This window comes from Homarus americanus, unplaced genomic scaffold, assembly GCF_018991925.1.
Source record: "Homarus americanus isolate GMGI-L3 unplaced genomic scaffold, GMGI_Hamer_2.0 scaffold4060, whole genome shotgun sequence".
Taxonomy (NCBI): Eukaryota; Metazoa; Arthropoda; class Malacostraca; order Decapoda; family Nephropidae; genus Homarus; species Homarus americanus.
In genome coordinates this window covers 8,960,888-8,975,884 of record NW_024746161.1, presented here as the reverse complement: position 1 = coordinate 8,975,884, position 14,997 = coordinate 8,960,888, and the positions used below count along the sequence as shown (strand labels likewise).

At 37.3% G+C, this 14,997-nt stretch overlaps 1 protein-coding gene across 1 annotated transcript; it reads left to right on the top strand.

Annotated features, from left to right (window-relative positions):
• Nucleotides 1–6,652: 6,652 nt before the first annotated feature.
• Nucleotides 6,653–13,082, top strand: LOC121878932 (adenosylhomocysteinase-like). The gene is made up of 6 exons (XM_042385365.1): nucleotides 6,653–6,758; nucleotides 9,353–9,525; nucleotides 9,823–9,993; nucleotides 10,803–10,991; nucleotides 11,094–11,309; nucleotides 12,378–13,082. The coding sequence occupies exons 1-6, from the start codon at nucleotides 6,731–6,733 to the stop codon at nucleotides 12,903–12,905; spliced, it is 1,305 nt and encodes a 434-aa protein (XP_042241299.1). The 5' UTR covers nucleotides 6,653–6,730; the 3' UTR covers nucleotides 12,906–13,082.
• The last annotated feature ends 1,915 nt before the right edge of the window (nucleotides 13,083–14,997 follow it).

Here is a 14,997-nt window from a genome sequence, read left to right as displayed (position 1 = left end):
GGATGACTAAACACCCTAACACTAACCTAACTTAATATAACCAACCCCCACCCCATTAGGTAACTTTAATGTGTTTAATTTGGTGAAACAAGTTAAAGTGCCCAGTCTTCATGTGATCCATATCAACATATTCTTAGTTGTTTTATTTTTAATTGACGAAACTTTGAATTACTCCCAGCAGCAGGCGGTGTCAGTTTACAAATGTGTCTTGTTTACGAGGCTGTTGTTGTTAGTATGGAGGGAGCAGGTACTGCGTCACCTTGTAGTGTCATAAGAATTCCACTCGCGGGTAAATTCAAGATTAATCAGCTCTACCACACCACTGCGCCAGCTGGTAACTCTTCTCCCATCACTGTTTCAGCATCGCCTCACTGAAAAATATTAGCAAGTGTTACACAACCCAGTCCAAGGATATCCAGCTTACTCACCTCACAGTGTAGCTAGCTTATACTGCGTCGAACAACATTTTTTTTTAAGACAGGCACTTCCAGGATGTCCAACCACCCACCACGTACCACAAATATCTCCAACTTCTCTTGCAATCACAGTCCATGTTTTGTACCTCTGCATTATCACATGTTCAATTATTCCCTTTCTTTAGCCCCCTCACATAAATTTCTCTTTCACCCATTGTTCCTCTGATACACCAACTGTCACCGACACTTTATCTCCTCCGTCCTGTCACCATTCAAATTACCATTCATTTATCCAAATTTCCCTTCTCTTGTTATTTTCATCGCTTTACTACTGTTTACATTCACTGTTAACTTTCTCTTCCTTTCGCTGGATAAGAGATTATCAGATGATACAGATTTTACCGTAAATCAGAAAAGATTAACCATCACAATTTAAAAAATAATCATCCGAAAGGAGAATGTACACAATCGCAAAATGACCTGTTCTCCTCCCTTTTGCAGCGATGTCTTTCTAACCGACAGACTATTAATTTAATTTACAGAGGAGTATAGTACTATGTTAAGTTTATTTAGTAAAATCGTCATATAATTTTACATACATTAAGCATAAATAGACAAAGAATACAGCATGTACGTATATACTGTAGATAATGCAGGGACACAGTATACATAGTACAGGTATACAAAAAATTACCAAACTATGTAAACAGCATCTTTTTATTATTTGATGATGGTAAAAGTAGTAGTATTTTAAATTAATCCATCTATGTACTTGACATAACAACGCAAAGAGTTAGCAGTATTGACAATGATACCTTTTTTCGAAAATTAAATGCGAAACAAATTTGTATTTTCCGCCAAAGAAATTTCCCTAGTAGCTTTCGGTATTTCCCGAAAGTCAGCTGACAGGAGAGAGTTGTCAGGTACTACTTATGCAATATGCTTATAGCTAAAAGTGAAATATTAATAATTTCAAATATTTAGTAATCCAAATATGAATTCTATGTAAATTATAGTTTCATTTATAAACGACTTACAATACTCAGTAGGTTGTAAAAATCCAACTACATATGGTTGTGCCAGACGTACGATCATTTAATTCCAGCTTATATATTTGAGAAACTTCATATAATTTATTTTCAGTGGATGCAAGAATAACAAATTTAATACTTTAAAATTAATCAATTATAGATAGAATCACTTAGTAGATAAGATTAAAAAGCGTTGCCATGATGAGCTTACAAGTTAATACACATGAAGAATTAGCAAGCGACCTGTTATGCTGATGTTAACATACATATTTTGTGTACAAATATATTTCAAATATATGATTACCTGTTATGTAGTATTTTTAATAAATGAAATTGTTCAATATATATATCTATATATATATATATATAATTATTAAAAAAATCAACAAGGATTTTGGAAACTGTAACGGGCAGCGTGAATATCAACACCGCGTACAGTGATCAATACTGTGACCGAATGGCGATTAATAAGTGAATAATCACAAGCACTTCCTTTATTACTTTATTCATTTCTTTTGCCCTTCAGAGTTAAGTATCCTTCTATAGAACGTGTTGTTAGAAGGAATATACGAAGAATAGCGTTTAATTTCGTGCCCTTCATTTTAAAGCCATATGTTTGTAAATTATTTGAGTCAGTGTGTCTCACGGCTGTAATGTCTTTATTTTATTGATACCTCTGCATTTTTATTTATTTTACTATTCCACCTACCGCATGCAATCATAATGATAATAGTATGTTTTTACAGGAAAAAAAGCATAGGGTGGCTTTGTCGGCTACCCTTGGTCGAATTTCCTTACTACTATATCTACTTTTACTTTTACTTTATCCTCTTCAACCACTGATCGGCTCGTTAGCCTCTTGGGCGATCGGTCGCGTCTCTGTTACGCACTGTTGGCAAGTACTGGGCATGTACCGGCTCCTGAATGTATCTGAACCTGCTCCAGTGCTCACTCACTCCGAAAAAAGTTTGCCCTCACAGTTTTCTGGACTTGTGGCTTCTTCAGCTGAGTAATGCCCTCTGTGATGTTTATAAACTTCATTAGGTCACCCCTTGCCCGCCTATAGTATAAGCTAGGCAGTTGCAGGCGTTCTCATCTCTCTGGGTAACTGAGGTGCCGTAATGCAGGCACCAGTCTGGTGGCCCTCCTTTAGGCATTTTCAACCAACTGACAAGGGAAAGCACCTCACTCTTGAAGATCTTATAAGACCTATTAATTTAGCTGCTTCTTCGTCGCGTTGGGAGAGGTGAGACGCCTCCTTACTGTTGGTATAAGGTGCATCCTCTTACACTTAGTGACATTGAATCTTAGCAGCCATTTCTTCTACCACTCTTGGCATCGCCCGCCAACATTTGTATGGAGGAGTGTATAGTTCGGGCATGTCATTTGTGAAACAAACAAACAACAATGGGCCCAGTAAACTGCCCTGCGATATCCTGTTTGTCATGGGTACACATGACTATTTCCTTACCATCAATCACCACAGTTTACGGTCATGAAGAAAGTCTCCGATCCACGCTAGGACACTTTCCCGAATCCCATACCCTTCCAGTTTAATTATCAGCCTTTCTTGGAATACGCTGTCGAATGCCCTGACAAAATCTAGGTATATTTTGTCGACCATTGTTAATATGCCTGCCTTAGGTACTGTACATTGGAAATTGAATACCTGCACGGTCTTGTACCTCGTATTCCTGCATTATCTATACACTGTACAGTGTACATGTCATATCAACTGTAAACTTGTATATAACAATCTTACTGTAGTAGTAGTAGTAGCAGTAGTGGATGTTGCTGTTGTTGTATTTCCCTGTACATTGTACCTATATTCCTGCAGTTGCGTATCACTTCAGACCAATACCAAGTATTTATACAACGGTTTTTGACATTGACAGTATTGCTACTAGTTGCGGTCAACACCCACAGATAAGGTGAGATAAACTGAGAAGGGGGGGGGGATCTTCAGGTGTTGCTTTACTTTCACGTTTGTTGGTGCAAGGGAAACAATTCTTCCCATATAAATATATAAGAATTTAACAACTTCCTTGAGCTTTGATGGATTAAATGAACTTATTGTTAACATTTGTATATATACCTTCACTGTTTATGTACACTCTGAACCAAAATAGACTTGTATGAAGATTTTACTGATTATATACCTATCAGAGTAATGCGCATTACTTACAGTGCCCAGGTATCCTCCACTACATCCAATCGCGGCATCAGCATCATAGTACATGACATCTGCTTGGTGTTGATGGGCGTAAGACGTCCTTCATAGCCACTTTTAAACCTCCTAAGGGAGACCATCACGACAGAAGAACCAAACCTGTCGGAGCAATAAAGTCCAGATACAGGTAGATGGAGACCAACAGGAAGCTTAATTAGTCTCTTACCAATCTTACAGTGTGAATATCTAGGCTTAAACACTAACTGTTCATTAGTCCGCACATGAAAATCTTTGTATCCATACTATTCCTTTGACAACTGCTAGTAAAAAATCATCCCAGATAAAATGCATACACTGAAGTAGTAGTAGTAGTAGTATTTGTTGATAAGATAGCATAGTCGTGGGTTATGATGACACCGGTGCCTGGCATTGTTCGTCTCTTAAACGTACAGTACACAGCAGCAGTGATAAGATGTAACAGTACAAAGTATAGTCACTTATATATTGTGTAAGCACTATTTAATTATTTGCACTGCCTACTTGCTTGTTTTCAATATCACGATGTTTGTGAGCAACATAACAAAGTACACTATAGAATAAATCACGGCGATGAGAATTGGTTGGGTTATGGTATCAACCTATCCCCATACAAATAAAAAAGGAGAAACTCTCCACACACCAACACTTACGCCTAAATATACAGTATATATGATGTCGAGACACACCTTGCTCATACAGGTACTTATACACTTATCTTTATTTTATCTCCTTTACCACGTATCAGTTTACTACCCGGCCGGACGGTCGGTCAGTTTTATATTACAAAACAGTTTGCAATTAATGACAAGAAATGCTAATGCATCTTCTTTTATTCGTCTTCCTCAATGTTGTGAGGTTGATCACTATACGTAAGTGTCCCTCGATGACGCAATGCCTTTGTTATCATAATGGTGGAGTATTGGTTTATTTGTATTATACACTATTGTACCAATGGAATATTCTCAACATTTTCTAAAGTATACGTTGCATGATTTTAGGAATATATCTAGTCACTTCTAGTGCTTGTCATGGTCACGTATTACGTCTCCCCATTCCATACTGTTTTATCAAATGTTCGTACTTTACGGCCATGACGTGACGACGTATAGCGCCCAACGATTGGTTGACGATAATGGCAATTTTTTCTACCAATCACAATGAACTGGATATCACCAGTTATACTCAAAATTATCTCTTAAGTTCATGGGACGATGACGTTTTTATAGGATAAAGGAATTACCCAACATCTTACAAATTCTAGAAGAGACGACAGATGTTGTTTATATTACTCGGTGTTATTTCTCCTGCAATTTTCTATGGTATATTTGCTTCAACTATCGGTTTCTATGTTACGTTTTATATCAACACTAATACGTAGTAAAAAAATCAAACACTACATTTGATTATGATATACAGTACAAATAAGTATAAACGTTTACCGGTAGTAGTAGTAGTATTTACCGGGGAATGGGAAGTGGGAGTCAAGAGTGAGTGAGTGAGGGGCGGTGGTCATTAAGCGTACAGTGGAGGCTATTTTCTGTTCATTGTTCCTCCTTAGCCTACGACAAACTTGTGCTAATACAATGTAGATTATTATAGTATTACAGACACCCATACGCACACAGACTTAATCTCACTCTTCTTTACTGTATATATTAGCCTTGTCAATAATTACTCCTTAGTCTGTACTCACCCCTGAAGATGTGAATTACACGAAAGCGCTTGGGAACTTCGTGTTTTCTTGTTTCCTTGTGGTTATCAGCATATACCTGGATCAGGGCCGTTGCTAGACCTTCAGGACATTAGGGCTAACCCTGAGTTCTATGGAACTACGAGCGCCGAAGGCGCGAGTTTTGAGGGTCCGGAGGCATATTCCCCCTGGAAATTTTTGAATTTAGACTGTCTGTGACAGCATTTCCTGCCATCTGAAGGCACTTAAAAGAAGAAATCAAATGGTCTAAAATACAGCAAAAAAAAATATTAAATTGATTTTTTAGACAGTTCCTGGGATGTATATAATGGAAGTAGTAGGCCAACGTGTGTCAAGTTTGTGTAACCTGTGTATATGGTGACCTATGCTTGTGGATTGTTATTGTTCTGTTGGAGTGCCTGTGTTTGTGTGTGAAGTATATTACCGGCGTAATGAGTTATGTGAGCATGCTGATTGGGTGTTAACATTGGTAAATGCATTAAATGTTGCAAAAGTTAAATTGACATATTCTATCCTTTCGCTAATTTAATCACTGCTTACCGCACTAGGCACACCTTTAGTTTCTTGGAGGAGGGGGGGGGGCGTCAGACTATGGCTTCTTGATTTGAGTGCTCAAATCTGTTGATGACTTCATTATGTTCAATGCCGTCCAGTGTATTCTTTTCAATGGACAGAACTGCCAGGTGATTGAGTCTGTCCTGTCCCATAGTGCTCCTTAACCATGTGTGTAGACGTCTCAAGGCGCTGAAGGATCGCTCACAGCTGCAGACAGGAATGGTCAATGCCACTTGAAAGATGGCTTTCAGAATTGGTGAGTACAGACTAAGGAGAAGTACAAAACAAGGTGTATGTATACAGAGGGAGGTGAGTACAGACTCTGTACTCACCCCTGAAGATGTGAATTACACGAAAGCGCTTAGAACTTCGTGTTTTCTTCTTTCCTTGTGGTTATCAGCATATACCTGGATCACGCGCACCCATAGTGATTTACTTGCATATATATATATATATATATATATATATATATATATATATATATATATATACATACAACAGTAATCTAAATCAATTAAATCAAGGGTAGCCATAGAAAAACGTGAAAAACAAAGTAGTCTGCGCAACTGTAGTATATTGATTTAGAAATGTTTCTACTAACGTTTCCTGTATATATGTACATTAGAAATAAAAAGTATTTCGTATATTTCATCTTTATGTAACAGTGGCCGTTTAAGATTAATACTAACTGGCAACTGTCCTAACGTTGGCAACTGCCTGAAGAAGGATATAAAAGGCCTGGAGGAGCATCAGACGTCCCTGTTAAAACAAAAAGCGATTAGGTACAGACGTTACTCCCGCCACCACCATGAGTTCCAAGCCAGCCTATAAAGTCGGTGGGTACATAGAGTTTCTCGAAGATGGGTGTGACCTTTGTACTGCAGTGGAGTTCTAGGTGACAGATTGTGTGTAAGAGGATGGGAACCTGGTGCTGGGTGTCGTGGCAAATGTCACTATGGTGCCACGCTGAACACGCGCTGCCGCCTCCACTCGTGTAATAACTTACTTGTGAATGAAACTGTTGATTTTTGGATTTTGTTTGTCTGGAAGATGAATTGTTTTGTCGTACACTACAAATGTCTGTTTGCAAATGAAATTCTACCGATAGTAAAGTGAAAGATAAATTATTAATGTTAGTGGTGCACTTTGCGCTCAACAAAGGACGTATTACTGTACACTACTCGCCAGTTCTTAAGTTTAAGTGTCATATGAAAGCAGTGTATGTAACATGCCCCTTGTGGTGCCGTGGTACCAGGAACCCTCATATTTCTTCAGTGAAGTTTAAAGTTCAAGTGCCTCGGTAATGGACTCGGGTGAATTCATCCGGGTAGCTCCAACATGATGTATATTAATTATACAGTAGCTGTATTCTAGTGCAGGACCCTACGGTTCCTCTTGGTGTGTCTGTGGTATCAAAATATCGTACAACACCTTCCCTTTCCACAGTTTATCCAATCAGGTATCCGATTAGACTAGTTCCTCAGTCAGACAAATCCACACACACTTTTCTGTGGACAATTCCTTTCTTGTAGTCTTGGCCAACTTTTGGTATAATTTCTGACTGTCATCTTGGTCCTACGTATGTTGCATAATCCGCCCACAGTTGTATCGAGTTGCTGAATTCATTATCATGGTAACCATTTAAAATATATAAATAAAATATCTTGTTTGCCTGTATCCAAGACTAGGCAGTTTCAATTTTTTCCAGCCTCTCTGGGTATGATAGGTCTTGCATCCCAGGTAATTGTTTAGTAGCTCACCGTTGGACTGCTTCGTTCTTTTCAATTACGATTATTATTATTTGTGAAGGGACTCCATAGAGAGCTGGAAAAATCGAAGTGTGACCTTACCATTGATTTGTACAGTGGTATGAAGTTTAGGGGGTCAAGAAATTGGATTGTTCCAAGATCCCCAATCATTTAATTTGCTTTCTTAGCATTCTCAGATATATGGTCTTCAAATTTCAACTTGTTCTTTATTGTTACTCCAATTTCTTTCTCTTATGACTTGTTGCAGTTGTTTCGTATACAGTACTGTATATCATAGGTCCTCCGGTCCGACTATTACCCAAATGTAGCCGCAATGAAGTCAAATAATGGTCCTACATGAATAAATCGGACTGCCAATCACTTCTCGTAGTATTTGGTGTCATAAAAGCAAAAAAAATAGAAAACGTAATTTAATCTGAGTTGTGTTAGGTTAGGTTAAGTGCATGCACTTTCGATCTAATGCTCTGATTAAATTAAACGCAATTTTTGTGACTAAACAAACCCCAAATACTAGTCAGTGATTGACTCAATTAAATAACAGAAAATTAAATTAATCTGACTTCATTGTTGGCTCAATCTAGGTACATGCACTGATCTATTAACTCAGATTAAATTACGTTTTCCAATTTTTTTTTACTTTGTGACCCCAAATACTAGTCGAGAAGTGATTGGCAGTCCGATTTATTCATGTAGGACCATTAATTATTTGACTTCATTGCGGCTACATTTGGGTAATTAGTCGGACCCCTGTTCCTCTGCTTCTGTGGTTAACTGAAGTCGCTTCATACAAATATGGCCTTGCAGAATATCGATGCCGATTTTTTGAATACATTAATCTAACATATCGATATTAAAAGTTTACTGTATTGACTGAATTATGTTAAAACTAAACTAACAAAAGGGAGATTGATGCCTATTGACAACAATCGGTTAGTGTGTCAGCTTTTTACAATTTCAGCTAACGTTGATTGCTCTTTGAGACGAGTTACCTTTGGCAGCACCATATGTTTGAAGTGTCCAAATTCCTTTTCCAGTAATGACACAAATATGATTTTGTTGTCCATAGAAAGGTGAAGTTTACTACAATATAATAATGTACACTATGAATGACTGTCGTACCCAGCAGTAATTGGAAACCTGGATGTTAATCGATTTGCAGATCCTATTCCAGGGTAATGGTTAACCAGTGCAGTTGGCAAGTTGTCTGGTCTTCTCTTTCTATTCCTTGACACTGGGTCATGCAACTCGTTAATTTAGGGTGTGGTTGTTGTGTTGGCGACAGCTTCTACACATTAAACAAATTCACGCCTAGGTGGCCCATGGGCCGGCTATCCAAGTTACGAGGACAACCATTATTTTTATGTCGGTGGATGGGCTGTGGTAATTAAAGGATGATTTACTCAAAAGTATGAATCGGTGTGTTACTTTCATACATACCATTGAAATTGGTACAAAATGTGCATTTATTTGGTATAGCCAAGAGCCTTCAGGTGTATGTGGAGTTGTCTGTATGCATACGGTTAGATTATTTGTTTCGGTACAGTACTACATGAATGTATAGGGCGATTTGTAGTTTGCCAATCTGTAACTTTGCATTGTTAATGTGAATAAAAATTTTACTTCTATTTTGTTTATGTAATTAAAGGCAATATTAATTTCAGCTGACATCAACTTGGCTGATTTTGGCCGTAAAGAAATTGTCATGGCCGAGAAAGAGATGCCTGGGCTTATGAGTCTGCGTAAAAAGTATGGCACAGAGAAACCATTGAAGGGTGCTCGGGTTGCTGGCTGCCTGCACATGACCATCCAGACAGCTGTACTTATAGAGACCCTTGTAAGTGATGATACAAAACAAGATTGTTTGTGTGCTGTACTCCCCATGTTTTGGCTTCGAATAATACAGAATATTACAAATGTACTGGCATTTTGACCATTAAATCTTTGGAATGGTACTCCTATTTTGTACCGTGCATTAAATTTTATAATACAGTATCTTAATTTTATATGCAGAATAAAATACATAGAATTATTGATAGTCTATCTTAAAGATATACTGGTACAATACAGCACAATTTTAATCTACCTTGAAAATTAATGTTTTTAAAATTGTCTGTAATCCCCATTTCAACAGACTGAACTTGGGGCTGATGTTCAGTGGTCATCATGCAACATCTTTAGCACTCAGGACCATGCAGCAGCAGCTATAGCCAAGTCTGGTGTTCCAGTGTATGCTTGGAAGGGTGAAACTGATGAAGAATACATTTGGTGCATTGAACAAACTATACTCTTCCCAGATGGAAAGGTAAACCTATTGTTATAAAAGATGGATATTTATTTGATAAAGGAAAAATATCACAATTTCACATTGGTTCAGCATTTACATAAAAACTAGGTTCACAGTGTACATACAAATTATTGGTTTACTGTATAAACCGTGGCAAACAGTAAGTGTTTCGACCAAGGATAGTTGAAGAATGGCATTCGAAGCTTATTTCCACTAGGGTCTTTGTGGGGTAAGGGTGGACTAGATCAATAAGACTAATTGACACCGAGGTGTTTCACAATACAGTACAACTTTCTATCCGTATAGTAGTGTGATGTAGCTTAATCAGTGGTGTGTTGAACAATGTTAATTTTCAATTAATTCTGTTATTTGCCCACCTCAACAACATGGTGAGGCAGACACATTACAGTGCCTCTGTGTGATGTTTTAAAATTGGTAGACATTTGTTGGTGCATAGCTATTACTACTTGGAAACATAAAATAGCTTTGCTAAAACATTGTAGAAAGTGTAAGCATAAGGTGTAAATTGGCATACAAAGTGTTCCCTATTTCTATCTTCAAGTAATAACTAGTACAGGCAGTCACCGGGTTACAAACACCCACACTTACGAACGGGATCCTAATATATTTTATCACAAAATCTAACTAAAATCCCATTTTTTTACATTTCATTATTCTATACTGTATTGTAAAACATCACATTACAGTATTTGCATTATTTTTTATGTAAGTGGTATTATCATTTTCTATGGGCAAAGTTGTGCTTTAGCCTAACCTAAACTATGGAATTAACACTGTTCAGACTTTAAATTGTTTTTCTCTCGCAGCCCCTGAACATGATTCTTGATGATGGAGGTGACCTCACCAACCTTGTGCATGAAAAGTATTCGCAGTATCTAGCTGACATTAAAGGATTGTCTGAAGAGACAACTACGGGTGTTCACAACTTGTACAAAATGATGCGTGATGGCAAGCTCAAGGTTCCAGCTTTCAATGTGAATGACTCGGTTACAAAGGTGCGTGGATATGAAACCTTACTGTTAGCTTTGTTGATTGATTTTATTGATTTAATAGTGAAACCATGACCTTGTTATTAATAAGTTTTCTCTCTCTATCAGAGCAAGTTTGATAATCTTTATGGATGTCGAGAGTCGTTAACTGATGGCATCAAACGGGCAACCGATGTTATGTTGGCTGGCAAGACCTGTGTTGTGGCTGGATATGGTGATGTGGGCAAGGGATCAGCTCAGTCACTTCGTGCCTTTGGTGCTAGAGTTCTCATTACAGAGATTGATCCCATCAATGCTCTACAAGCTGCTTGTGAAGGTTACCAGGTATGATTTATTTTTCTTGGAATTCATGTGAAGTGTATACTGTACAGTATTATATCGGAAAATAGAATAAAAAGATCCATCATAAGAGTGAAGGATTGCTGTGATTTATTGTAGATGTTCTGATTAATTTTAATTATCATGCTATCTGTGTGAGGAGTCCGTTGGATAAGTTTGTAACCTTTTTCTTGATCTTTAGATTTCTTTTGATTTTAAAGAGATTTGATAAGACATGGAAAAAGGTTCATAATTTTCCCAAATCATAGAGATGGAGGGAATCACACAATGGTTAGGCACTGAGAAATGAGATTTATTTGAACCTTGTTTGTTTAGTGGTCTTCCTGAGTTAGATGCAGACCCTGTAGTAGTTGAAGCTTTAATTTCTATCCTCATATTACTAGTCTGGCTTCAGATAATTGAATAATCGAGAAAGTCTGAAGATTTTAAATGAGCTGATATTGAAATTTCAATTTATAAGGCAGACTTGGTGACTGCCACCCTTTCACCTCGCAAGGATATGTTGCAAAATAGCATTTACTGGGAACTGTTGCTGCTGGGGTTCCAAGCTATGAAAAGCATATGGAGTGATGCACACACTATAAACCTTCAGCATTAAATGACATTATTTTCTAAACTTTTGGGATGCTGGTTATAACTATTTAAAAGAGCTGATCCATTTTTAACTTTAGAAAGACTTAGTGGTTGCCACAGTATTACAATTTAGTTTGTTGTAATGAGAAATGCCAGGATCAATTTATAAGTTTTAACGAGTTATGCAAACTTTATCAGAGCATCATATCAACTTTCACCTCAGCTGAAAAACTTGCTAGTTTGTACACCCACTAAAAATTGTTTGGCACCCGTGTATCACACCGTAAGGGTGCCGAATAATTTAATAGTGGGTGTACATTCTGATATTTTAATTGAAAATGTGAATTAGTATTTTTAAAATTTCTTGAAAGTTTTCTTTTCTTATGATTAATAATTTAATTGAGCTTGACTCGGAGATCTAAAATTAATAATCTGAAGGTTTGTAATTACTAGGCAATTGACTATTTTTTTATATTTCAGGTTACCACTATGGAGGATGCTATCAAGCAGGGAGCCTCTATTTTTGTTACCACTACAGGTTGTCGTGATATTATCACTGGAGCGCATTTCAGTGCAATGAGAGACGATTCCATTGTCTGCAACATTGGCCACTTTGATATTGAAATTGATGTTAAGTGGTTGGACGAGAACTGCGTGGAGAAGGTAAACATTAAGCCACAGGTTGATCGTTACCTTTTGAAATCTGGCAACCACGTAATTCTACTTGCTGAGGGCCGCTTAGTGAATCTAGGCTGTGCCATGGGTCATCCATCTTTTGTTATGTCCAATTCCTTTACAAATCAGGTCCTTGCCCAGATTGAACTGTGGACCAAGCCGGGACAGTATCCCATTGGTGTCCATTTCTTGCCAAAGAAACTGGATGAAGAAGTGGCACGACTCCACCTTGACCATCTAGGGGTAAAGCTGACCAAGCTGTCTTCTACCCAGTCCGAGTATTTAGGACTTCCTGCAGAAGGACCTTTCAAGCCAGATCATTACCGTTATTAACAGTTCCTGTACAAGAAACTGATGTACTGTAATTCCAGATTTTTCCGTGATTTATATTTTGTTGTTTTCTAGTCGTTGATCACCTACACATCCCATTGAATTTTAGGCAAGAGAGGATTTTCTTCGACGGTGTTCAAGAATCACAAATAATTAAATTAAAAATTTTATTTAACACTATTTTGTCGTTTATTTTGTAATCGCTTGGCTTTATGTAAAATTATTTTATAAAGAAACCAGCATTGTATGGTTGTATGTTTGAGTGTATGAAGAACTTCAAATGTTGCAACAAATTTTCTAAAAAAAATTAAGTATTTTTACCCTTGCCCAAGTGAACTGATGGAGTGGACAGTGCAATTAATTCTTTCTTTATTCATTTCTTATTAAAGTGAAATTCTGGTGCACAAACCCAAGAATTTGTGACCCGGCAGTTGTATTTGCCACAAGTCAGAGTGCCCATTTGGAATCTTGGGAGTATACAGTGCTTTGTGAGTAAAAGAACATTATCTTTTCATTAAGCTGTAAAGATAGTTTGAGGTCTACCTGTTTATCAGATAACTCCAATAAAAGGAAAGAATGGATCCAAAATACTGGTTGGAATAGTGCATAAAAAGGGTGACAGGCAGTAATAAAACAAAAAACATTAAAAGCCCTTTTTGCATCTGAGTGAAGCTGATGAAAATGGGAGTCCCTGTGGTCATCCTTGGTGGCTATAGATTGAATTGCCCATGGAATCCTGACCTCTTGCTCTGTACACTACATTTTCATAACCTCTTGGAACAATATTTACCAAACCAACATACAGTATCAAGGACTTCACTTGGGCCAAAGGGGTTCCCAGCACACCTAATTAGTTATTACTGTACTTTACCTGTACAGTACTTCATATCCTGATTTTGTAAAAAAAATTGATGTTAGAACCCTGAGGAAAGAGTGACCATGGAGTGCATTTAAGAAATCTCAGCTGGGATAGACCCCTAGGACATGATTGATGGCAATTGGATCTTGTGAATCCTTGTTAAAGAAACCTCTTTAGGGACCAATCCATAAGTTTCAAAGGTAGGAGGAAAAGAGGTTCATATTTAGAAAACCTCTACAGTTGCTGCAACAGTATTGGAAAAGTTATAGGTAATTTACACTTCTCAGGTGGTTTTTACACACACACTGTCTAAAAAGGACCAATTGAGTTGTACCTATTCTTTTAGTCTGTTTTTGTCCCTAGGGATGCACTTTCACTTTCACAAAGCTACGAGTGAATATTTTCATCAGAATAATTCTCCAGATACACCTCAAGTAATAAGCAAATCGTAAAACCTCTGAAACTGGCATTTTTTGAAGACCAGTCCTGCAATGAACTACGTTTCCAGTAGGATGAAGTTAAATAATAATTACATATCTACATCCTGTATAGGTATAAGTTTCATTACAGGTCTTTTATGGAACAATTTTAGTGACAGGTTTCCTAAAGAGTTATTTATAATAATTTTTAATAGCTGTTGACTAGTGTACAGTACAATAATTAATAACCTTGGTATGTGCTTAAATACCTTAGGGAGTTCTTGAAGTGCAGTAACATACCAATGAAAGACTTCCATAACTGGCATTCCTAGGAGAACTAGTCTTCTTATGAAGTTTCAGCTAGCCTAAAAAATATGAAATGATTAAGTATCTGCCTTATGACAGGGATATGTTCCTGGACACTGATTTTAAGTAGATCTGTTCAGAACTCGTAACATTGTAAATTCCCAATAAAATAAGTTCTGTATTGATGCACAAATGTATACTAGTGAGTTAAAACTGCTGCTGAGGAGCACTTTGCAACACTCCTTTCCACTACATATCTTTAATCACCCCACCTTTTGCTTTCTCACTCCACATTTTAAAATGTTATGTAATACCTGATACAAATGAAGATTTACAGATAACTTTCTTTTCATATTTGCATGTTAACATCGCATGCGGCATTGTAGCCAAGTTTGACTCGTCACTGTAACCAGCAGGCTACTGGTCTAAGCTGTGAGGTATTATGGTTGCTTTTCAACTCGTATTTTCAGGTAGATAAGCGCAACTTTCTTCATTTATTTTTTACTCAGTT

Bases quoted from the DNA above. Each gene is read 5' to 3' on its own strand.
- LOC121878932 (XM_042385365.1), top strand. From the start codon at position 6,731: ATGAGTTCCAAGCCAGCCTATAAAGTCG. The intron at 9,526-9,822 runs GTAAGTGATGAT...CCATTTCAACAG, and splicing joins CTGTACTTATAGAGACCCTT to ACTGAACTTGGGGCTGATGT. The intron at 9,994-10,802 runs GTAAACCTATTG...TTTCTCTCGCAG, and splicing joins TACTCTTCCCAGATGGAAAG to CCCCTGAACATGATTCTTGA.